This window comes from Centruroides sculpturatus, unplaced genomic scaffold (assembly GCF_000671375.1).
Source record: "Centruroides sculpturatus isolate CEXI.00-Female unplaced genomic scaffold, Cexi_2.0 scaffold240, whole genome shotgun sequence".
Classification (NCBI taxonomy): domain Eukaryota; kingdom Metazoa; phylum Arthropoda; class Arachnida; order Scorpiones; family Buthidae; genus Centruroides; species Centruroides sculpturatus.
In genome coordinates, this window is record NW_019384461.1 from 170,356 (window position 1) to 196,433 (window position 26,078).

At 31.3% G+C, this 26,078-nt stretch overlaps 1 protein-coding gene across 1 annotated transcript; it reads right to left on the minus strand.

The window, feature by feature from the left end:
* Positions 1-13,039: 13,039 nt before the first annotated feature.
* Positions 13,040-23,328, minus strand: LOC111620853 (dentin sialophosphoprotein-like). The gene is made up of 3 exons (XM_023362853.1): positions 22,411-23,328; positions 20,151-20,229; positions 13,040-18,230 (listed from the first exon to the last, which is right to left on the minus strand). The coding sequence occupies exons 1-3, from the start codon at positions 23,200-23,202 to the stop codon at positions 13,330-13,332; spliced, it is 5,772 nt and encodes a 1,923-aa protein (XP_023218621.1). The 5' UTR covers positions 23,203-23,328; the 3' UTR covers positions 13,040-13,329.
* Positions 23,329-26,078: the final 2,750 nt, after the last annotated feature.

Consider the following 26,078-nt stretch of genomic DNA (forward strand, 5'->3'; position numbering starts at 1 on the left):
TTGGCTTAGATAATTTATTACGGAGAACATTAAAGACATACGGTAAACTGTTTTTAAAACAAATCGAATTTCTGTGGTAAAAACCGCTTTCATTTTTTTCTTACGTTTTTATCATTAGTTTTTAAAAGTGAAATTGGAAATTTCAAATTTCTATTGTTTGTATCAAACTACATAAATCTCTCTTGAAACAAATCTTCGATTTTCACTTTTATATCGGTTTCGAAAAATGAAACATTAAAAACTAATTTTATTACTTAAATTAATAATTTTTCAAATTTAAATTGATCTTTCTTTGTCAGTTAGCAATTNATAAATTATATAAAATTAATTGTAAGTTAATACTGTCGTTTTATGTTAAATTCAAATTATTTTTAATCGTTAATATTTTACCTAATATAAAATGTTTTTAAAAATGTATCTAATATGCTTTCTGTAGAATTGATAAATATGAAATATAAAAATAACATTTAAACTCAAGTTATTTCACTGATTAATGAAAACATTTTTAGGAAATATCTAAATATAGAATACACCCACGATTCTATGATAATTTTGTTATATGGAATCATTTTCTAGGACTAATATTTTTATTTATGACTATTTCTTTTTTTATTTTTCAGACTAAATATTTTTCATATTATCAAAATACATTTTATTTCCATATTTGAAAAACTTAAGTAATTATTTAGAATTTATATAGGTCTATTATAATCAATGTACTGTACATTATTTGATATATTGTGATTTCTTTCTTTTTCAGACGAAACTAAAGATGGCATCCTTCTTGAAAACCGTCATCGTTTTAATTTTCTTTGTAGCAGTTCCTAGCTTTGCTGCTCCTGTATCAAACTCAACAGAAATTGTTCCTGTAGAAACTGAAGCAAATAAGACACAAACAACAGAAATTCCAACCGAAAGGGATGCAAAAGCTGTAGAATATAGCAATCAAGAACAAGAATTAGCAACAGAGATACCATCTACAATGCCAACAACCGAAGTGCTAATTGATCCAAAAAATTTGAATGAAAGATTTATCACTTGCGAACAGAAGATTGCAATCGAACGTCCAAATTTCGAAGTATATCCTAATGGTTCCGTTATTATTCCGTATTTAGAAGCAATGTTAGCAAAAGGAGATTACTTTATTACTGGAAACCTTCTTGTTATCTGTGTAGGAAATTAAATTACGTTTTCGTCATTGGCTTAGATAATTTATTACGGAGAACATTAAAGACATACGGTAAACTGTTTTTAAAACAAATCGAATTTCTGTGGTAAAAACCGCTTTCATTTTTTTCTTACGTTTTTATCATTAGTTTTTAAAAGTGAAATTGGAAATTTCAAATTTCTATTGTTTGTATCAAACTACATAAATCTCTCTTGAAACAAATCTTCGATTTTCACTTTTATATCGGTTTCGAAAAATGAAACATTAAAAACTAATTTTATTACTTAAATTAATTTTTATAGATTTATTGAAGTTTTATACGCTAAATTCATAAATTAACTATAACACTATATAATATTTTAAAACAACTATTTATTGTAAAATAATTGAATTTTTATTTATCATAATTAAATAACTTTTCTAATTTGCAACTTATCTATTGCTGTTAAAATTTACCGTTTATTATTCCTTTATAAAATTAATTGAAGTAATATTCATTGTACTTATCATAATCAAATTTGTCATCACCTTAAATATCTGTACTTTTTATATAAATTCTAATATAAAAGTATATATATAAAATAGCAGATTAATTTCTTGTTTTGTAAATATGAAAAATTGAATAAAAACCTTTCCAAAGAAATTATTCTTTCTGCTTTTATGTAAAGGATCTTTTTATAGATTGTTCTTAAAATCTCTAAGATAGTCCTTTATATCGGTTTTTATTCTTTAAAATGCTATTCAAAAATTTTAAATGAATTACAGATGTTGACAAAATAGTAGATAGTTGGCATAGTTATGATTTCTCTAGCTGTATAATAAAATCTATGATTTGTCACAATTTATTTACTTTGATCATATTACTTTGTATTTCGAAACAAGAATGTGAATCTGATAAAGATCGTTTCAGAAAGATTTTCCTTATATCGTAAAAACATTCATTTCAAAATAATGAAGTTATAAAACAAACATAAAGATTGTTATTCCAGAAAATTAATAACTTATGTGAGATGAATTAGTTTTGGACATAATTACTTTTTGTCATTAGAAGAAAACAGATGACTGCTATCAAAAAGCAGCGACTTTCAATTCAAGTCTAAATTTATTTTAAATACAGGTAATTAATAATGCTTCAAATACAGAAACACAAACTTCTAGATACATATAATATAGACATCTGTTTTAATCTTGCAGTACTATATTTCCATTTACAAAAAAGATTGTTTAGATAACTATAGAAAGTAACTATGAGGAAATTATATAAAATCCAAAACTGTAAAAAGATAAACGCAGTATAATATTTCATCGTAATTTAGTTATATCTGCATAAGTTTGTCCGTTAAATCTTTAAAATAAGAATAAATTATTATAAGTGATTTCACAACCTAAACCTTATAGCAGAGAAGAATCAGCACCACCACACAAAATTTCTATCATGTTTTTCTATATGTTATTATCTTAATGATTTCATACAAATATTGTCTACGAGAAAAGCATATCGTTGAAATTTTACATTTTTCTCATTGCTAAACAAGCTAGTTTCGTTTTAGTTTTTTAATCCAGTGTAAAATTAATTACTCATATAGTTGTATAGAGTGCTTTTATTAATTAATTAATATATACATTCAACTTAGGTCATATAAATATGACCTAATGTTAATGTTTAATGTTAAAATATTTCCAAAAGAGACGTGAAATTTAAAAAGTTTTGAATTTTGTAATTTTTAAAAATATAACCTATTTACGAAAGCTTTTAATTACATTATAAACTATTTTATATGAAATTTTCAGTTCTGACCAATTAATTAATAATTAATATAATTTATTTATATTATTTTGTAAGAATTTACGATTTTCTAATGAATTTATTCAGAAAATATATTTTGAGAAAAAGTTTTTGAATTTTTTATAAATCTTATTCATTAACCAAACTTTTTTAATATTGAAAATAAATAAATTTATTCTCGGTAAAAGATAAAATGTGTGCATTTTTAAAGTAATTAGAACTTTAAAAATTGAATTATTTTAAATTATCTTTTCTTTAAAAAAGTTAGTAGCCTATTAATCGTGCAATTTTACGCTTTTTTTTCTTTTTTTTGTCATTTATTCGGAAAAATATCTTATAATTTTGAAAAAAGCCTCAACAGTTTTTTCTGAATTTAATTTTATTTAGGAAGACCTTTATATTTAGAAGTTAAGTTAGAAATTTCTATATATATCGGCCTGCTTTCCGCCTTTCGATAGCCGCGGTGCGCCTAGTAAGACTCTAAACAGAAAATTCTGCTCTGCTCCTGTACTATACTAATTTAAAAATCTGGTTTAAAATCTCTGATTTAAGAACCTGTTGCATGTTTTAATCATGGAAGAAGAACGGTAATACGAAATATTAAACTTAAAACATTTTATTTTTTAAAAATCCAGTTTATAAAGTAAAAAAATCATAACAACAGAAATTGTAAGAATAAAGAATACAGTACAGTTAGACATAAGTACCTATTCTAATGAGATGTCAGATTCATAAAATATATTAATATAACGTAAATATATTTTATAATTTGTTTATTGGGCTGCAATTTTTAATTTTGCAGACCTACAGTTTCCAACTGTCGCATCTATCCGTCTACATGTCTATCTTTCCTTAATTAATCATCAGAAAGGAGTTAGATAGACGAAAACCGAGAACAGATATGGAAAGCTTGAAGGCCTGGGACCACTATTAATTAACTATATAAGAACTTCCGACCTAGAACGGAAGTCGCCTGATTTTTTAAATTAAAAAAATAATTTTAAAATGCAGTCTGGCATTGTGACGATATCGCCATAATTCAATTTTATTGTTATAACCATGTTATGAAGTTTCATATAAATAGTGTAAAGTAGTCCAATTAATGGATTTGTGAATACGTTCGAATGTCATTACATCTTATAACGACAAAATGTCGTCGTTATTTTAACAGAGTGCCACCTTTCAACGTAACAAATTCCAAATACAATGTAAAAAAGTACACAAACTTGAAAAAGTGATGAATACAAGAAAACCTTCGATATTGGGAACATTTTCTCCTTTTCTTGGTAATTATTATTATTATTATTATTATGAGGTGAAGGAGCAGCAGAAGCCGTTAACGTGTCAGCCTATATAGCTTTAGGATTCCAGGAACAAAAGAAAAACAGTAAAATGGCGAGCTTCTATACAATTGAAATCCGGAGCACCTCACATCTAGCGATTTCATCACGTCACATGGCAAGTTCGGAAAGAAAAGTAGAAAGTGACGTCGAGAACCGAAGGCAATTTTATGCAATGCGTTTCCAAATTGGGATTTTTAATCGACTGACAGAAATTTTGGGAAATTTTTTGGAATGACATTTTTCACTTTGATCTTTTTTCAGTAGACTAAAACAAAAATTTTGACATGACAGAACCTGTGAAATACTGTTTAAACATTGTTATCAAATGTGTTATTCGGAATTATTCATTAAAAAATTATTCAAAAACGATTCCTTTTGCTAACAGGAGATGGCCAGACGTTCAGATCTCCGATTCGAACGAAATTTGGTGAGTGCGTAGCCCTAAACACAAACAGCTCGTTGTCCAAATAATAGGACCCACTTCTCAAGCGTTTCCAAAAATTGGGCTTCTGAAAATTTAGTGGTTAGCATATAAGTCTTTGGAAGTTTCAATTCCCAGAATGGCGATAATCGAGTGAATAAGACAATGATACAAGTTCATAGTTTTAAACCTTATAAAACAAGAGATTAAAAATTGTGATGTCATTTCTTGTTTAGCGAAAACAAGTTTCTGCAGATTTAACTCCTTTACGTTGTTAAATAAAACTTTTATTTTTTCACATTTATTTTCACATATTTTACATGTTATGTCCTCACAAGCGAATAAGCTTCAGACGTTATTGCAAATGGATGAAAAATACAAGTGATATGAAAATAGGGTAGCATTTTCATATCAATAGTGCAGCGTTTTATTTTTTAAATTGTTAATATTTATAGACAATTTCCTTGTGCGCTCGTGTTTGTTACACTTCGAATGTTACAATACCACCATATCTAAAAACGAATATGAAGAAAATTTTATTTAATAACTAGGAGATAGGCCCGGCGTTGCTAGGGCAAAAAGTAACGATAGTGAAGATTATGACGTTATAGTCAATCTTACCCGTTTCAAACTATGCAAAAATTAGTCTGATCCCCCTAGAATAGTCTGGTCCCCCTGTTTCCAGACTAATTAGAGAATTTTTAGATGAGTTAAAAAAATGTTCGAATTCCCGCAAAAACGAAAAAACTTCATCTGCGTCTGTAAATCTTGCCCGTCGCTTTTTCTTAACATTTCCATTGTTCACACTTCCCGCGGGGGGAAGTGTTAACAACCTCACCCTCGCTGATGGAATTTTGAAAAATTCCTTCTTAGTGTATATTCTAGTGACATACCCTATTAAAACGCAATCAAAAACGCAAAAAACGGCATCTGCGCCTGTAAATCTTGCACGTCGCTTTCTCTTAACACTTCCATTGTGGAAACCTTAACACTGCCTCTCTCCCCCCGGGGAGAATTTCGAAAAAATCCCTTCTTAGTGTGCGTTCTCGTGACGTACCCAGTGTACCAAATTTCAACTTTCAACTCCTAACCGTTTGGGCTCTGCGCTCATTATTATTATTATTATCAACCCGTCTCGATTATATATATTAATATATGGACTAGCAGGTAGGCCCGGCGTTGCTCGGGCAAAAGTAACGAAAGCGAAGATTAAGATTATTACGTTATAGTCAGCCTTACCCGTTTTCACAAAATGCAAGAATTGGGTCCACCTGTTTCCAGACTAATTAGAGAATTTTTATATGGGTATAAAAATATGTTCGAATTTCTAAAAAACGAAAAAACTGCATCTGCGTCTTGCACGTCGCTTTCTCTTAACAATTCCATTGTTATGTAACATTTCCATTGTTGACACTTCCATTGTTGATGGAAGTGTCAACAATGGAAGTGTTAGGTGAAGCCTTAATTAATCCTGTCCCTCTCCTCCGTGGGGGGAATTTCGAAAAATCCCTTCTTAGTGTGCGTACTCGTGACGTATCCTAACTGTACCAATATTATTATTATTTGTTGGGTTTAGTGGGTTATACTCGATACACACCGGTGGCTGTGTACTATGCCGGACCAGAGTCAAGGCATAGCAACCAAAACAAAACTAAAATTAAATGTGTGTGTCAGTGTCTGTATTAAGGAATTTCCTAACAATATGGCATGTATTCAATATAGTGGCCTTCTGTAGTGTGATGTATGTATTTCTACTCAATTGTAATGTTCCCAGGCTTTTGTGTAGCGTGTGTGGTATCACACCTGTACAGGAGAGAACAACAGGTACAATAACTACCCTATCCATCCTCCACAGATGCCTTATTTCCTGGGCAAGTTCTGTGTACTTGCTAATTTTTTCAGTGCATGTGTTTTGTACATTGTGAGTGTTTGGAATGGCTATGTCTATAATGTATGTGATTTTATTGTGTTTGTCAATGAGTGTGATGTCTGGTCTGTTGTGGTAAATTGTTTTATCTGTGATTATGGCTCTGTCGTAATACATTTTGTGCGTGTTATTTTCCAATACTGTCTGTGGAATATACTTGTAGTATGGTTCGTGGATGTCTGCCAATTTGTGTTTCTTTGCAAGCTCTTGGTGTATTATATTTGCTACTTGATTGTGTCTATGTAAGTAATCTGTCTGTGCCAAGAGCTTGCAACCAGAAGTGATGTGTTGTATAGTTTCTGGCATGATGTGACATTTTCTGCATGTGTCATTTGTGAGTGTTGTATCTTTGAGTATGTGTTTTCTGTAGTTTTTAGTATTTATGACCTGATCCTGTATGGCAATCATGAATCCTTCCGTCTCCCCAAAGAGGCATCCCCGATCTAACCAGCTGTTTGACGCAGTTTTGTCAACAAAATCCTGGGCCAGGTCATAAGGATGCCTGCCATGGAGTGCCTTTCGAGCCCACGATTGCTTGATGGTGTCTATGCTTTTTATGTGTTGTGTCATGTCTGTATGATGTGAGTGTAAGTTTAATGGTGTGTTATTTGAGTCTGCTAGAGTTACTGCTTTATGTAACTGTGATGTTTCTTGTTTCTTGTAGAAAAACTCTCGCAGTGACTGTATTTGTTTGTAGTGAAGGTTAACTATGTCAATCAGGCCACGTCCGCCTTCTTTACGTGGAAGGGTTAATCTTTCTGTGGCGGATTTAGGATGATGTTGTTTATGCTTAGTAAGTGTTGTTCTTGTTTTCCTTTGGAGTTGCTCGAGATCTGTGTGAGTCCAATGTATAACTCCAAAAGAGTATGTGAGTACTGGGATGACATATGTGTTTATTGCTTTAACTGTGTGTTTTGCATTTAACTGTGTTCTAAGTATAGCGTTTAACCTACTTTGGTATTCTTTAATTAATCGTTGCTTTATTTGTGTATGTTCTGTTAGTTTGGCCTGTTGGAATCCTAAGTACTTGTAGAACTCGCCCTCTTCCATGGATTCAATAACGTCTCCATTTCCAAGTGCAAAATCTTCTTTCTTCAGGATTCCTTTTTCTATGTGAAGTTTTTTGCATTTGTCTAAGCCAAACTCCATTTGTATGTCCTTAGTGTATGAATGTGTGATTTGTAGGAGTTGATGAAGTTGTTTTTGTGTGGATGCATAAAGTTTTATGTCGTCCATGTACATGAGATGTGAGAGTGTAAACTGTGTTGTTTTTTCATGTCTGATATTGTAGCCATAATGCGTGTTGTTTAACATGTTGGATAATGGATTCAGGGCTAGGCAGAACCAGAGAGGACTCAAGGAATCTCCTTGAAAAATTCCTCGCCTAATGAATATTTCGTTTGTTTGTATGGAAGTGTTACTAACCCTGAGATGTAGTGTTGTTCTCCAGTGCTGCATAGTGTTTTCGAAGAATGCAATGAGTGATGGATGTATTTTGTACATGTGTAGAATATGTAGCAGCCAACTGTGTGGAACACTGTCGAATGCTTTTCTGTAGTCTATATATGCCATGTGTATGTTTCTGTGTTGTTTGTGTGCTTGCCGTAGAATGACTGAATCTATGAGTAACTGTTCTTTGCATCCCCTGTGATTTCTACGGCAACCTTTTTGTTGTTCTGTAAGAATGTCGTGTTCTTCAACATGTTTGTATATTTTGTTTGTGATACAGGATGTCAATAATTTGTAGAGTGTTGGAAGACATGTAATTGGTCTGTATTGTGTGGGGTCTGTGGTTTTGTTGTTTTTAGGTTTCATGTAGGTGATGCCCTGAGTAAGAAATTTTGGCATGTCTTGTGGATTGATGATGATGTGTGTTAGATGTTTAGCTAGTTCCTGGTGCAGTGATGTAAACTTTTTGTACCAGAAATTGTGAATGTTGTCTACACCAGGTGTCTTCCAGTTGTGTGTTCTGTTAACAGCGTAGCGAATGTCGTGTATGTTTATTTCAGCACAGGGCATAGTTGGTATGTTGTGCAAGTTTCTGTTCTCCTCCTCGATCCAGCCTGCATCAGCATTGTGTGTAACAGCATTGGACCAAAGAGAAGACCAATAAGTTGTGAGTTCTTCTTCTGTTGGTGTGCCACTGTGCTGTGTATCAGTGTTTGTTTTGGTACTGATTTGTCTGTAGAAAAGTTTTTCATTGTTTGTGAATAATTTATTTTGTTGTTTTCGTAGTGTACATGTTTTGTATCGTTTGAGTCTACGTGCTTTGGCTGCGAGTTTTTGTTTTAGTGTATCGATGTATTCTGTAATGTGTGTGTTGTGATGTTCATGTTTTGTGTGTGTTTTAATTTTCTTGAAAATGTTTTTGAGTTGTTTCTTTAATTTGGGTGTTATGTTGTTTTTAGTGTATTGTGTCAGCCTGCCTAATTGCTGTCTAATGTCATTTATTTGTGTTTCTATTCTTCTCTGCCAGGCAGGCTTGTGATAGAATTGTGTTTTGTGTGTGTCTGTCTGTGAGTGTATTTTCAGTCCATGGTGTGTCACTACTGTGACTGCCCCAGCATAAACTAATGTATGAATGTCTGAGAGTGTAGAAATTGAATGAATGTAGTTTGGTAGTAAGTGAGTGTTTACATAATTTAGTGTTTTTCCTACTACCTTTGACGTGTTGATTTTCGGTATTCGTGGTCTTTGTGTGGGATCTGTACCTGTATATTTAGTGAGTGTTTCCTGAAATATAAGTGAGAGTGTATTAACTAATTCTATGTCTACGTTATCAGTGATGGATGGGGAAGTGCCTGCAGTATCATTAGTGGTACTTGTTGTGTGTGTGCTGTAATCAGTGCTTGTTGCTGGATTATCCTGACAGGTTACGTGATCTTCATTAATGTTAAATGTTTCTGTCTGTTGATGTATTTGATCAGCAACCTGTTGTTTGATAAGTTCAAGTGTTGTTTGTGGGATAAGGTTGTTGTGTATAATTGTTCTTTTTTGATCAACAACCCTTTGTTCGGTGACAGTGAGGTGAGGATATTGTTGTGTGAATCTATGGTGTAGTTGTTGTCTGTATGCTGTCATGTTTGTTTCGAGTCTTGTGATGGTGTAGTAAGTGCGGATGATAAACTCGTTCATTTCTGTTGTCCATTTCATCCGTTGGCGTGGTTTTCCAGCCTTTGTGGTCTGTGGATGCATTGCCACAGAAACACCAAGGCTAGGTTGATTCCTCACATCTGTTGAGGGCATTGCAGTAGCCATGCTTGGGCCGGCGCTGCTTTCGCCACCGGTAACCAAGGGAGACTGGAGCCTATTTTTCGAACGTGAGCCTCTGCCTAACCCACGAACGCGGACCTTGTTAACCCGGGCGACGTCCGAGCCGGTATCAAACTTCGATCTGGTTACTACCATAATGATTATCTCCACAGAATGTGGGTGTGTGGTCACTCTTAGCTTCATTTCTCCCCATAGACCTTACTGGCATGGGTGTCCCTACCAGGAGCTTGTGCTCCAGCCTGCATTGCCCTATGGATCTGTAAAACTACTGGGCTCTCCCACCACGACCAGGTGGTGACCACGGGAGAGTTATTATTATTATTATTATTATTATTATTATCAACTCGTCTCGATTACAGTAGACCCCTCTATAAAACGGGTTCATATAATTCGGATTCGTATATAACGGCGAAAAAATTGCGACCGTATTCATAGTAACACGCTAAAAGTATAATACGGTAAAACGTCATCGCCGACTCGTGTCGCGACAGGATTGGTCGAATCAAGACCAATAGCAGATATTGCACAAACCGTTGAGTTTAAACGAGCAGCGGACCTACTAAAAACCATTTATTATTTAACGTCCATAAAAATTATATTTATATTAATGATGTCTCCAAAGTTCAGAAAATTTTTCGCAGAAAAATAATTTATCAGGAAACACGCGCGCTCCGTTTGATGGGCCACTCCACAACGAAAACAAGCTTAAGCAATGGCGTCGTCGAACGGTGCATACTCGGTAAGTAATCCTACAATTTTTTGTTTATAGCGTAGTTTATGTGGATTATTCCCAAAAAAATTATACATGTTTTGGAAATTTTGAGTCAAATTAATATAGAATCGATTAATTTTATGGAAGAAAGCCTTTCAAAAAGCCGTAGTCCGTAAACTGCATACGTGCCGGGCTGTGATTGGCTCACGTATTTAAGGACTCGTAAAACATGAATTTCATAAAGAACGGAACGTATCTACCGTGTTATGGGAGGTCGACTGTATAGATGTAATGTAATCTACAGAGGCTCGTTTTCCGTAAACAGAAAATGACGTCACAAATTTTAATCTCTTGTTTTATAAATTTTAAACGTGAGGAATATTAATATTAATGCTAATAAAGTAATAATAACGCGGTAAAGCAAGGTTACACATAAAAAAAGGTAAACTAAAATTTCGATAGATCGAACCTACATCATCTAGCTTCAGTGCTTAGCGTCTTATTCACTCGGCTATCGCTACTCTCGGATATGACCTTTCTTCCTTAAAATGGTAAATATGGAGTGTGTAGCTCATTACTCCGAGAGAGGAGAATGTGGACACTTACGTCCGATTAGCCGGCCTTTAGATGAAATGGCCACACGCGCGCGGGAAAAAAATGCGTTCCGGGAAATTTTTTAACGGAAACTGGCCCCTATTCAGGCGTTTCAGACGTGGAGAAAACCTGAAAAACTCCACTGGCCAGCCCGTGCGCGTTAGGCACGAACTTCACGACCGAACTCCCAGTGTTCAGGGGCGAAGACCGCTTGGCCACTAATGGGCCGGATATGAAACTTCTCTTGAAACTTGGCTTATAAGCTAAACACCAAATTTTCATATGCCGATTTTTTGGAACGCTGGAAAACTGGATCCTATTATTTCGACAAGAAGCTGTTTGTCTTTAAGGATACGTGCTCACCAAGTTTCGTTCGAATTGGAGACCCGAAGCCCTCTCCTTGTAAATGACAGTTTAACTTGTTACTTTTTGCTTTCCAGATGACAAACTAGTAAGGCTACCAGCACCTGCATTAATTAGTCAGTAAAACTGGTGGCAATAAATAATTTGAAATGGCAAAAAAATTTAAAACCGGCGAAATGGTGGCGATATTTTTAAATTTTCCAGAGTAATCCCTGCTTATTACCATTGTCGTTGCGTTGGCAGCAATAAAGCTTTATGCTATTTCAATGCTTCCCTTCCCTTCTTGGTGCATAACTTTTTTGCCAACAAGTGTATAGTCAAAATTATAAATTATCTGTTTTCTGTACAGAAAGTCTTCATATTATGCCATCGACAAGTTTTTGGAAATTGCAACGTTAAGCGGAACGACGTATAAGGAAATCAGCTTTCCTAAAGGCAAAATAAACAAGGTTGAGTTTCCTATTGGATCATGTATACAACCTTCAGCATTTAATTCCCATCTCATGAAAAAATTTTGCTGTTTATAAAGAAAATTCAACAACAATCATTGTAAATGATTAAAATGTTTTCGACAACACTATAACGTTAAGACTTAACGACTTACTGTATTTATTTAATGAAACAAAATAGTTATTTTAAAATAAATTTAGTCTATGCTAATCAACGTTTTAAAATGCAAGTACTGTTTTTGACTTGAGCTAAAATTCCTGGAAAATTTACAAAATTTTTCTCCAGTCGCGAGAAAAAGCTTGAAAGCTTTCTAAAGTTTAAATTTGCAAATTTGAAACTGGAAATACTAGAATTTATTATAACTTTTAATTTTAGTAAAATGAGTAAATATGAATATTTCGATGATTCTCTCTCTCTCTGTTTTTACTTTCTGGTTAAAGTTTTACATTGTACTATACTCTTGCATTCGAAACTTCATATTACATTATGTTAAAATTTCACTTTATTTGTATCTGATATATATTAATATTTACATTTTTCGTCATATTGTATTTCCTCAATTGCTTGAAGCATTTTTTCATACTTAATTTCACTTCTCCGAAACAGAAACTCCTCTTACAATCGATTAACTCTTGCATTTACAGTCCAATTACGAGTAGACAACAACGTGGTTCATTATGCATAAATAATAGATGTTTTTGGCTATACTATTCGTAACATTTTTTAGGTAAACAGAAAAAGTCTAGACTCAGAAATTCTATATACAAGAAATCAGTTTTAATATTTGTAAATATAATATTTAAAATTGAATAAATGTTTATTTTTGAACTTTTTTTTAATAAAAAACCGAACTTTATTTATTTATTTTTCTATATACGTTAAGAAGATAATTTCCTTGATTTGAATAAAAATGAATAAAAATTAAAACAATGTATAATTTTTTTATAAAATTGACATTTATTGAAAAAAATATTTTATTACAAAATATTACAAAGAGGTTTGTACCCACAGTAACCATTTCCATCCTATTCCTCCTTATTCCAAGTCATTTAATAAAATAAATAGATAACAGAAATAGGGTTTGTGCACACAATTTCGATAGTTGACATATATCACATTAGAAAATGTTTACAGAATATTAATTGAATTTATTTTTATATTCACTAATCTATTATTTTCAGTGTAAACAAAATTCACGTTTCTTTAATACTTCAATTTCGTGATTATTTATTTAACCATTAACAATTGAGTCCAATGCCATTTCATTTAATAATAATAAACTAACCTATAAACTATCTTTCTGATCCGTCTGGAATTATATTATTTTCTTCTGAATTTTCATTCTTACCTCCGCATGGTGGACTTTCTTGTCCTGGCCAAACGCAAACGTCCTTTTCTTCATCGAATACGGTATTTTCTGGACAGTTAAAATTATAAACTCTAAATGATTTATCACCATTGTCAACACACCTATAAAATTTGTTACAGTCATCTGGATTTCTGAAAAATCCTGCTTTGCTACAATCCTTAGATTTTACTTCTGAGTTTTCGTTTGAAGTATTTTCATTTTCTTTCTCAGATCCTTCATTTTTACTTGATTCTGTTGTGGTAGTTTGCTTTGCAGTAGTTTTCGTTTTACTTTTATCGGGACAGGGTTTCTTTTTCTTTGGTGTTGTAGAAGAGCTTGAATCCTCGGTTACAGATTTTTCGGTTGAAGTACTTTCTGTTCCTTTATCATCTGTAGAGCTTGATTCCATACTTTCTTCTGTAGATGTAATTGTAGAAGTAGAGTCAGCTTTTGTTGTATCGCTCGAATCAGATGGAGTTTCTTGTTTTTCAGATGATGTATCATTATCACTTTTACCAGAAGAATCTGTGTCACAGGGTGGCTGAGCTTGTTCTGGCCAGACACATACGTCTAAAACATCATCAAACACCGTATTTTCGGGGCATTTGAAATGAAATATTTTAAATGATGTTCCGTTTCCAGAATAATCAACACATCGATAAAATTTGTTGCAGTCTTCAGGATGTCTAAAATAACCAGACTCTTTGCATAAATTTGAGGAATCCGAAGAATTGTCAGTTTGATTTGAATCATCTGTCACATCTTGGTCACCTTCTGTCGTTGCAGAACCATCCTCAGAACCTTTATCTGTTGTTTCTTTATTTTCATTTTCATTTGTGCTTTGTGTAGTGGTTCGTTTGTCTGGAGATTCTTTAGTGACTTTGTCACTTTCTTCATCTGACGTTCCACTTTTCTCGGTACTCTCATCTGTGGATCCTTCTTCCGCTGCAGGATCTTTAGTGGTTTTATCTCCTCTTTCATCCATTGTTTCGTTTTTAGCCTTTCCATCCCCTGATGAATCACAGGGAGGTCTTGCTTGTTCAGGCCAAACGCAAACATCAAGTATATCATCAAATGCCGTATTTTCAGGACAATCGAAATGAAATATAGTAAATGAAGTTCCGTTTCCTTCGTAATCAACACATCTGTAAAATTTTCTGCAATCTTCTGGATTTCTAAAATAACCTTCTTCTGTACAGATTTCTGATGATGATTTATTCTTAGAATCTCCCATTGAATCGTCTATTTCATTGGTCTCAGCATTGGTAGAAGAATCGTTGGCAGTTTCTGTACTTGATTCTGAACTTTTGTCCGATTTGTCAGGATGGTCATCTTGAATGTTGTTCTCATCATCGGTTGTTTTTGTTTTTTCCGTAGAAATATTATCGCCATCTTTCTCTGTGCTTTTATCATTATCTTCAGAACTTGGTTTAGTAGCTGTTTCATCTGTAGAGACTTTGTCACCATCTTTTGTGGTATCTTTTCCAGTGTCCATTCCATCATCTCTCTCTGATTCCCCATCTTTTGTTTCCGTTTCGTCTTTTTTTCTCTCAGAATCTTTTAATTTACATGGGGGTTGTGCTTGATCAGGCCAAGTGCAAACACTTAACTTTTCATCAAAAACAAGTTCTTTTGAGCATTCAAAATGAAAAATTCTAAAAGATTTGCCATTTCCTTCGTAATCAACGCATCTATAAAATTTGCTACAATTATTTGGATTTCTGAAGAATCCTGCTTTTGTACATTCAATTGAATCTGAATCATTTGATGATTCAGAGGATTCAGAATCTTTGTCAGTAGAATCTGAACTAGTTTCTTTCCCTGAAGCTGAAGTAGTAGTATCCATTCCAGTTTTTTCAGTTGTATTTATTTCGTCCATACTTTTAGTTGATTCTCCTTCATTTTTTTCTGTTGTTTCTTTATTTTTATTGTCATCACCGATATCTGTTTCTTTAGTTGAAGTATTTTCATCCTCAGAAGTTTCACAGTCCGGATCTTTATCATCTTGTGGTGTAGTAGTTTTAGTTGCAGATTCATCTCCACTTGAATCATCCTTTCCATCACTTGGCTTATCCTTTCCATCACTTGGCTTATCTTTTCCATCACTTGGCTCATCTTTTCCATCACTTGGCTCATCTTTTCCATTACTTGGCCCATCCTTTCCATCACTTGGCTCATCCTTTCCATCACTTGGCTCATCCTTTCCATCACTTGGCTCATCCTTTCCATCACTTGGCTCATCCTTTCCACCAGCTGGATCATCACTATCAGAATCAGTCGTATTCCCTTTGCAGGGTGGTTGAGCTTGATCAGGCCAATTGCAAACACTTAACACTTCATCAAAAACCAGACCTGATGGACAGTCAAAATGATATATCTTGAAAGCCTTTCCATCTCCGCTATGATCAACACATCTATAAAATTTACTACAGTTTTTGGGATTTCTGAAGTAGCCTGATTTTTTACATTCTGCTGCATCTGTATCGTTATTGTCTGATTTCGATTTATCAGTACTCTCATCCATTTTCGGAGTACTTACTCTATTTTCATCGTCTGTTTCTGTGGTTGTTTTGGTTTCTTCATCTGCTTTCGGAGTTGAAGTATTATCATCATCCTTGTCATCATTACTTTTGTCACCTGCATTTTTTCCAGGGTCCTCTGTAGTGGTTTCTTTATCTTCACAATCACTATCTGGGTCTTTTGTTACTTCACTTTCTGAAGTATTGTCTCCTTCACCACTTGGAGTGCTTTCACTACTTTCTGATGTGTTGTCTCCTTCACTACTTGAGGTGCTTTCGCTACTTTCTGAAGTATTGTCTCCTTCACTACCTGGAATGTCTTTGCTACTTTCTGAAGTATTTTCTTCACTAGTTCCTGGAGTTGTTTCAGTCTGTTCTCCTGTATCATCATTTGTTGTATCACCATCTGATGTACCTGAATCATCCTTAGAGGAAGGTTTACCGCTTCCTGAGCTACATTCTGGAACAGCACTTGGCCAATTACAAACTGAATTGACTTCGTCAAAAACTAAATTTTCACCACATCTAAATTCATATATTACAAAACTTTTGCTGTCATTATTATAATCAACACATCTATAAAATCTATTGCAATCATCAGGATGTCTGAAAAAGCCACTCTTTTTGCATTTTATTGGAGCAGTCTTGTTCTTTGAAGACGAACTATCATCATCTTTTGAAGGTTGTTCTGAACTTTCATCTTCTTCTGCGGGTTTTTCTGAATTTTCATTTTCTTTTGTGGGTTTTTCTGAACTTTCATCGTCTTTTGGTGAATCGGTTGCCAAATCTGAATCGTCAGGAGATTTAGTGTTTTTGTCTTTATCTTCAGAAGAATCAGTTGTATCTTTCTCTTTATCTGATTCCGAATCCGTTGTGTCGTTTGTTTCACTTCCATCATGTTTACACTTTTCTTTGTGATGGGCACAAGGAGAATCCGGAGGAGGTTCAACACAATCGTCCAGTTCTTCGTCATAAACCATATCATTTGGACATACAAATTCAAAAATCTTATAATTTGTTTTTGTATTATCAAAATCAGAACAAACATAAAATTCATGACAAAATTTTGGATGTTTGAATATTCCTTCTTTTTCACATTTTAAATCTGAGTCTGAACCATGCTTAGCAACAAAAATTCCTTTCATTGATCTCTGAGAATTTTCATAGTACACAGCTGATAAGTACGGGAAGATAGGAGGAGATTCTCGAAGAGATAATGATCGTGGATGTCTTTCTGCTCTTTTCTGATCGTGAAATAAATTTGGATTTGTTATTATATGTTTTGGTGGCTTTGAAATTACAACAAAGTTATCAAAACACGCAGGACTTTTTTCAGGCCAATTACAGCTCGAAATGCGTTCGTCAAAAACTAAATTATTTTGACACGAAAATGAATAACTTTTAAAATGTTTCGCTCGTTTTATACATCTAAAAAATCTTGAACAATTTTCTGGATGCCTGAAAAATCCTTCTTTTACACATGGATACGTTTCTTCTTCTTTCGGAGATGGTGTCGACTTCGGTAACGTTGGTCTTCTTGTAATTTTTACTATTTCTTTCGGCATTTCTTTATCTTCGTCATCGTCGTCAATATTAATATTGCAAGATATATTTTTACTTGGCCAATTACAAGTACTTAATCTCTCATCAAAAACGAGACTTTTTGGGCATTTAAAATTATAAATATGAAACTTTTTCCCAGATTCAGAATAACTGACACAACGATAAAATTTTCGGCAATCATCAGGATCTCTAAAAAATCCGCTTTTTTTACATTTTAACGAATACTTTTTTTCGTTGCCTTTTTTCAATTTTGAAGTTTTTGTTATGCCCTTCTTCTCGGTTTGTATTATAAATGGCTGCTTGTCTGACAAGGAATCATCACAAGGTGGAGAAAAGTCTGGCCAGTCACAAGTATCTATTTCTTTATTAAATAACAAACCTTCTGGACATGAATATTCAAATGCCGTTAACGATTTTCCTTTTCCATCGTAATCAGCACACCTGTAAAACTTTTTACAGTCTGTCGGATGAGGAAAAATTCCTTCTTTAATACAGTTATATTTATTACTTGAAAGAGAATGACGATGAAAAGGTCGCGTTGAATTGGAATGCTCTTTCACCAAACAACTAGGTGAAACAGGAACTATTGAACATGATTTAGTCCTTTCATTATACACAAGACTTGGAGGACAAGAAAGAGTAAGGAGAGCGTAATGACGTCTTTTGCCTTCTTTAATTGTGCATCTAAAAAATTTTCCACAGTTTGTTGGGTGGCTGAATAAACCTACTTGACGACATCGAAATCCATGTTGATATCTTCTCGCTAAAAAAGTAATTAATATTTATTAAAAATTCTTAACTTATAATCAATAAAAACATTTCTTTAATATGACAGCATTAATCATCGAAAATCAAACCAGTTCTAGCGACTTAAATATAATTAGCTATAAATATCAGTATACGTTAATCACTATTTTTATCTATATTTGCGTAGGTAGATTCAAGTTAAAATTTATTACATAAACAAATTTATGGGAATTGAGTATAATTAGTAAGTATTAAAATATGACGTTTATTTTTAATTATAGCTAGAAATAAATGGACGTTACGTTCAAGGTTAGATCGTGGGATGGTTACTCCTTTACAGAAATAAAACTTGACATAACTTAGATTATATTGAACTTACTGTATATTAGATTGTCGTCGATATTCGATAAGTTTGGTATTCAATTCCAACTAACGAAAGTTCATGAATTTAGTTTAGTTTAGACAAACTTAATTTTTAACTTGGTAAGTTTTAACTTTTAATATTTAAAATATTAAATGCCATAATGAGTTTTTTCAAATAGTTTTATTTGATTCAGATGTGGAAATTAACGAAGTTTTCGGTAAACTGGTATAAATGAAATTAATATTTCAACGGTATAATAATATATGCAATAAAAACTTTATAAGGTAATATTTATCTTAGTATGCAATTTAGAAAATTATATTTTTATAAATTTTTTGGTGGGTCAATTTTCTATAATACTTGATATCATTTTAAAATTATCTGTAATTATCTCGATACAGATAGAATATGTCGATATATAAACTTATATCAATTTTATGAAAAACCGTTAGTAGGTTATATTTATAATTCTGTTATCGATGGCTAGTTTATATTATGAAATAGGCATAGTAGCAGAAGGTATTTGTAAGCTAAAATTATTAAACAGATTCATCTGTATAAATTTTAAAGGTTCATTTTATAAAATTAACTATTACATAATATGTGTAATTCATTTTTAAGGTTAGTTTTTAATTTTTCAGAATAACAACCATGAATTGTTTCAAAAATTAAAATAGCAAACAAAAATTAAACTATAAATAGTAATTCATTAAAAATAATGTACGTATAATATATCGATGATGACTTTTTTTTAAATGTCTTTTTCTGACCACAAAAAAAAATACTTAATAACTTTTTTCCTATCTTTAAGACTAGTTTCTGTGGTAAATACAAGATGACAACCAAGATGATGGTTCTGTATATTTTCTTTTATTATGTATATTAGTGAATAATGCTTCAATATTATCTATCGAAATATATTTACAAATATTATAAATGCGTATTTATTTCTAAACAGTCAAAATATTACTATTATCTAAAATTTAGAAATGATTTTTTTCTCTTCTATAAAAAATAACAATATTCACTTTTTATAGAATACAAAATTACCATGCATACGCTTATATATTGAAGAACTGATACATGGATACGAATCAAATAAAAAGTCAATGTATGTTTAAATATTATTGATGGAAAATATCAACTTATTGTTTCGAAATTCGCTCAAGAGTAATGATATTTTGATATTCTTGTATTCTTGTGTCTAGTAATATAAATACATAAATATGGGTGATGGGATTTTGTGCTAGGTATAGAGATAGAATCTACTCCTTCACTAATAATAATATAGATAATTTAAATAAAATTAAACTGGCAACATATACAGTACTGTATAATTTTTCGAGAAAAAACAATTATATCGGTATAAATTTGTAAGAAATGCTTTCATTAAAAAGCAAAAGTTTTCTTTTAAAAATTACAAACTTTCATGCATTTTGTTACGACATATCAAAAATGTTTGAAAATGAATTCATACATTTCTATTATACAATATTATTATTATTATTATTGAATTTAGTAATTATAATTATATTACTTTAAACAAATTAATAAATAAATGAGAATACATACATTTATGACCATAGATTAAAATGCATAGATGAAAAATAATGCAAATAACTAAGTTCCATTTATCCATTTTGAAGGGAACCTGAAAAATAAATAATTTCATTAAGTAATATAATTTTATAGTTATTATTTAACATATTTCATTGTTAAATATGTAGATACGTAAATAATACACAATTCATATAAAAATTTTAAAAACACATAGAATATATATTGTAAAAAAGAATTTGAGAAGCTTAGAGAATAAAATAGACTAAATTGTTTTGAATATATAGTTGGATATATAATTTTTATAAAATATCACAAAATATATGGGTACCACATGAATATAACTATAAAATTTTTAAAATTATAAATAGTTGAAACAGGTTCACTATAAAATGAAATTTAAGAGATAAATTTGATTTATTGTAAACTGCTATGTCAGAAATATCCAAAATAACAACTGCTGCTGTAATTTTAAATATTCTTTTATTTTTGTGTATTAAAATAAAAAAAAACAAAACAATATAAAAAATATTAAATATAAATGTTGTCAGTGTTATTTGCGGCACATAAGTGACAAATGATAAGAAGATGAAAGTTTGAAACGTTTATTGTCAAAGGAAGTGCCAAAGATTATAATGTGGTTGTATGAATAAATTATTGTAAGTTTTGTATTGCTCATTAGAATGCAAACTCATATCTGCTATCACGCCTCAACGCAAAAATATAGTAACCCTCGTCATATCGCTCATTTGAATATATCGCGCTTATTTTTTGTCTTCCAAATATAGAAACGCTTTAGCGAACAATTAAAAAAAATTAGTTTACATTGAAGTTATACTGATTCCATGTAAAGAAATGTTATACCTGATTCCAATTCATAGCTTTTAAATTACCATTATATGAAGTACAAACCCAAAAAACAGCAAGTCGGCACGAACATCGAAAATATATCTCCATCTGATATATCGCTCATTTGGTTTGTCTTACGACAAGGGTGATACAACGAAGAGCTACTATACTAGAAAATACAATGTGGTTTTAAAAGAAAGAATTAAATATGATTACTCAGTCACTTTAAATCAGTGCACTCTGCGTTACTATTTCTTGGATTCAACTTTTGAAACATTAGAATACAAGGAACATTGAACAGTTTCCATTGTAGTTTTACTATTTATTTCATCACCATAGAATAATCGAAAGTTTATAAAATTAATAATACAATAAGATTCATTGATAATACTTCACATTTAAGTTTCATTTGTTTTAAAACCACGTTTTAGAGATAATATCACCAATGGTTGTCTCTTCTTTCGTAGCGCTTAATTATCTGACAGTAATTTTAAACATTAATTTAATCTCTCTCCATTTGTAACAATATTGCTACCTTGGTCAAATGAAATGATCTTTCTATCAGGAGAACTGTATTTCATAGCGTTCAGGACAGACTATCACATTTTAATTTTTTCATACGGAAACAGTAGCAATTTTAGATTATATGTTTATTTGAGTTTATAATATAAAGCCAGTATTATACGATACTTGAGATCCTACAAGTTTCTATGATTCTAGCTTAGTGCTGGATTCCGACTACTGAACCAAGATAAATGTTATAATCTAAAATCCAACTTTTATCTGTATCTAGTCTGAAACTTGCGTTTAAAACTACCACTTCATTAGAAAAGGATTTAATTCACATGAACTTCTTTTCCGTCAAATTCTATATGAACAATCAAATTTAAAAGTAATCTGATGTATCCATCGTTATATCAATCACCACAGTTGCTATATTAAATTATAAAATTTCCTATAATTGGTTAACACTGAAGAAGCATTAGAATAAATTAACTTCAATTACTGTACTATCCATATTTCCAAAACTGTATAATCCTAATAGATACGGGAAGTTTCAATTATTGAATTAAACTCAACAATGATATGGACGTCCGCAGAGGGGGACAAAAGGGACACTTATTTCCTGAGATCGAGTAAAAATTTCCACAAATATAATCGTAAAGTGATTGAGATAGGTGTACTGTACCATCCTCGTGTCATGGGACACTTTTGTCTGTCTATTTGTATTAATGTAATACTGTATTTTATAATCTACTTATTAATAAAAACCCCAAAAATTAAATAATGAAATAATTTATTGATATAATTATTTGCCTCCAAGTTTTGCCCCATTGGAAAATTTTCTGCGGATGCCCGTGGGTAATGATGTACATTTTTTTCGTTAATTTTTATAATTTAATTAATTACAGTAATGTAATNCAACACATCTGTAAAATTTTCTGCAATCTTCTGGATTTCTAAAATAACCTTCTTCTGTACAGATTTCTGATGATGATTTATTCTTAGAATCTCCCATTGAATCGTCTATTTCATTGGTCTCAGCATTGGTAGAAGAATCGTTGGCAGTTTCTGTACTTGATTCTGAACTTTTGTCCGATTTGTCAGGATGGTCATCTTGAATGTTGTTCTCATCATCGGTTGTTTTTGTTTTTTCCGTAGAAATATTATCGCCATCTTTCTCTGTGCTTTTATCATTATCTTCAGAACTTGGTTTAGTAGCTGTTTCATCTGTAGAGACTTTGTCACCATCTTTTGTGGTATCTTTTCCAGTGTCCATTCCATCATCTCTCTCTGATTCCCCATCTTTTGTGGTATCTTTTCCAGTGTCCATTCCATCATCTCTCTCTGATTCCTCATCCTTTGTTTCCGTTTCGTCTTTTTTTCTCTCAGAATCTTTTAATTTACACGGGGGTTGTGCTTGATCAGGCCAAGTGCAAACACTTAACTTTTCATCAAAAACAAGTTCTTTTGAGCATTCAAAATGAAAAATTCTAAAAGATTTGCCATTTCCTTCGTAATCAACGCATCTATAAAATTTGCTACAATTATTTGGATTTCTGAAGAATCCTGCTTTTGTACATTCAATTGAATCTGAATCATTTGATGATTCAGAGGATTCAGAATCTTTGTCAGTAGAATCTGAACTAGTTTCTTTCCCTGAAGCTGAAGTAGTAGTATCCATTCCAGTTTTTTCAGTTGTATTTATTTCGTCCATACTTTTAGTTGATTCTCCTTCATTTTTTTCTGTTGTTTCTTTATTTTTATTGTCATCACCGATATCTGTTTCTTTAGTTGAAGTATTTTCATCCTCAGAAGTTTCACAGTCCGGATCTTTATCATCTTGTGGTGTAGTAGTTACGACTTACTGTATTTATTTAATGAAACAAAATAGTTATTTTAAAATAAATTGTCCATAGTCTTCCTGCTTTTTTATAAATGGTGTGTTCTGATTATATTAAAATATCGATAAAATTAAATTATAAAATATATAAATTACATGAGATAAGATAAATTATCGTATGTAAAACTAAATCGATTTACCGAAAGAATTGAGCGTTAAATTGCCTTTCATATATTGAGTTTTTACTGGTAGACTTTTGCGTACTTAATAATCAACCTATTCTTTTTTTTCTATACAATGCTAATGAAAAGCTTATGTTAATCAATTCGAAATAAAACTTGAATATCAATCAAACCGTAGCCTTATCTATAACTTGTTTACAGGCTTAAGGGTTTTTAGTTAAAGAAAAATAATTAAAAACTATTTATCATTCGAAGTTTAGAAAGAATGAGTTTTTTACGTGTTGAGTAATGAACTTTTCAACAAAGCAACAAAACTATTTTCGTTTATTTTCAGTTGAATTATGGTTTTAATTTAATACACGAATTTGTCAATGAAAACATAAATAATATCCTACTAGTCATATGTCCCTGTTTAAAATACTTGAAAACATATTGTCCACGTAATTAATTCATTTATATTCTAGCATATGCATACTTTTAATCAAACTTATACTAGTTTTGAAAGAGAAAAGGGATTATAAATTTAAATTATTAAGTTAATATAATTAATTGCAAAGTGGTAATTAAAACGAAGCTAAATCAAATGATTTCCAAGCTTAAATTCAAAACTTGTTCATAGCTATAGGATCGTAGTCAAGGTGAAAAAACTATACAAGAACTTTTTATCTTTCCTGAAGTGAACATAATTAAGGCATAGAGATTAGGCATGGCAATTTTATTAAAATCAGTGGACTATCATTGGGTAAACAACGTCCTTCACCCTCAGACTGACCGTTTGACTAAGATCTATAGATGTGGTAAGTTCATGGTTCTACCAACCCTTTCTTTCTGTTTAAGGCTACTGACTCCTCGGCGACAGAAGCATCCTGTCGCGCAACTGCTAATTATAAAAAAAAAAAACAAAAAGTAAACAAAAAATGATAAACTAGGAGTCATTTTTAAGAACAACTTTTACGAAATTTGTATACAGATCAGATTTTCAAAAATATTCTAATTTATTCATATTAAAGTTTCATGCAAGCAAGGTCAAAATTTGTACTGAACTTTTCATTAAAGATTTCAACTAAGGTTCTTATTTGAGAAGCATAGGGTTAATGTTCTTTGCCTTCTTTTTTATATGCTTAATTTGAATCGAAAATCTTGTTCCTGAAATAAAAAATAAATTTTTTTTACTAACAGAAAGTTTTTTGGGTGTTTGTCATTGTACAAATAATAATTGAGATTTTAGAGCTTTAAAGAGTTGTATTTTTATAAATAGATTATCAGTATAAAATTGAAAAGCATTTTAACATAAAACATTGAAATACAGAGATATGCAATTAAAGATTTATTTAAAAATTTAGATATGTTAAACTTAGCTAAGAAATAGTTTCTATGCTGCATTTTCTAGTGGAAATTAAATATCAAATTAAATTTAGATCTAAATTTAATAAAATTTTTAAAAGAGTTGATATTAAATTTCATTAATATTGCTTTAAAAAACAGTTTACATATATTGATAGATTAATTTTATATAATTTCTTATGCCCATTGATTAAATATTTTTTTAAATCTTGATATTTACACTTAAAATAGTAAATGAAAACATAAATAACACAGCATATTAAATTAAAAAATATTTAGAAACATATTGTCTGTGTAATTAATTACTTTATAACTTATGCATGTTATTAATCATGCTTATAGTTTTTTTGTAATGATTACGTGGTTTAATGTTTGAAAATATCTAAAGAAAAATCAGTAATACGTTTAAATTACATTAGAAATGTTAAAATAAAATATATTGAAAATTATTGAAAAATATTTGATATAGCCTATGCAAGATATATTGGAAAATTTCTAAATAATGATAAAAAATGTTCTAGTTTTGACGTGGGTTTGTAAGATGTATAAAAAATTCGAGTGAAAATAATGAGACAGTTAAAAAATAATTTCAAATTGACGGGATTTGTTGTTATAAAACATTTATGTAAATGCGAATGCATATCTAACTTAAAAAATAACATAAAAACTAAGAGAAATGGCTTTGTATGATGTATAAAGCAAAAAAAAAAAGAAAAATATTGCTTAACCACTGCATAAAGATTGTTACCGAGAAAAACTAAAAGACGTTCACAAACAAGTTAGGAAGTATGCGATTATATTAGTGTAATTGTGTACACCTTATACTATATATAGTCTGAAAGTAGCTGACTGACATTGAATTGTTCATTTACAAGTTTAAGATTATACGTTTAGAGTCTTTTTGCTGCAGGTAATACTAGAAACGGCCAGTAAAGCATTAGATTGTGTTTTATGACTTTCGCAATATGTAATCTAATGTTACCTATGAGGATCGGGGTGGCCGTATCGTGACTCGGGGCTATATAACATCACAATAAATGACGGATAACGAGTTAGATGAAAGATAAACAAAGTACATAGCAAACTATTAGATAATTATGAACTATCCAAGTAACGTTATTACTAATATTGCGTAAAAGTGTTAATTCGTTTACTATTATTACAACGCAAATTTAAATTATTTCCGGTTTTCTTTAAACAAGTAAAATGAAATTACAGTATATT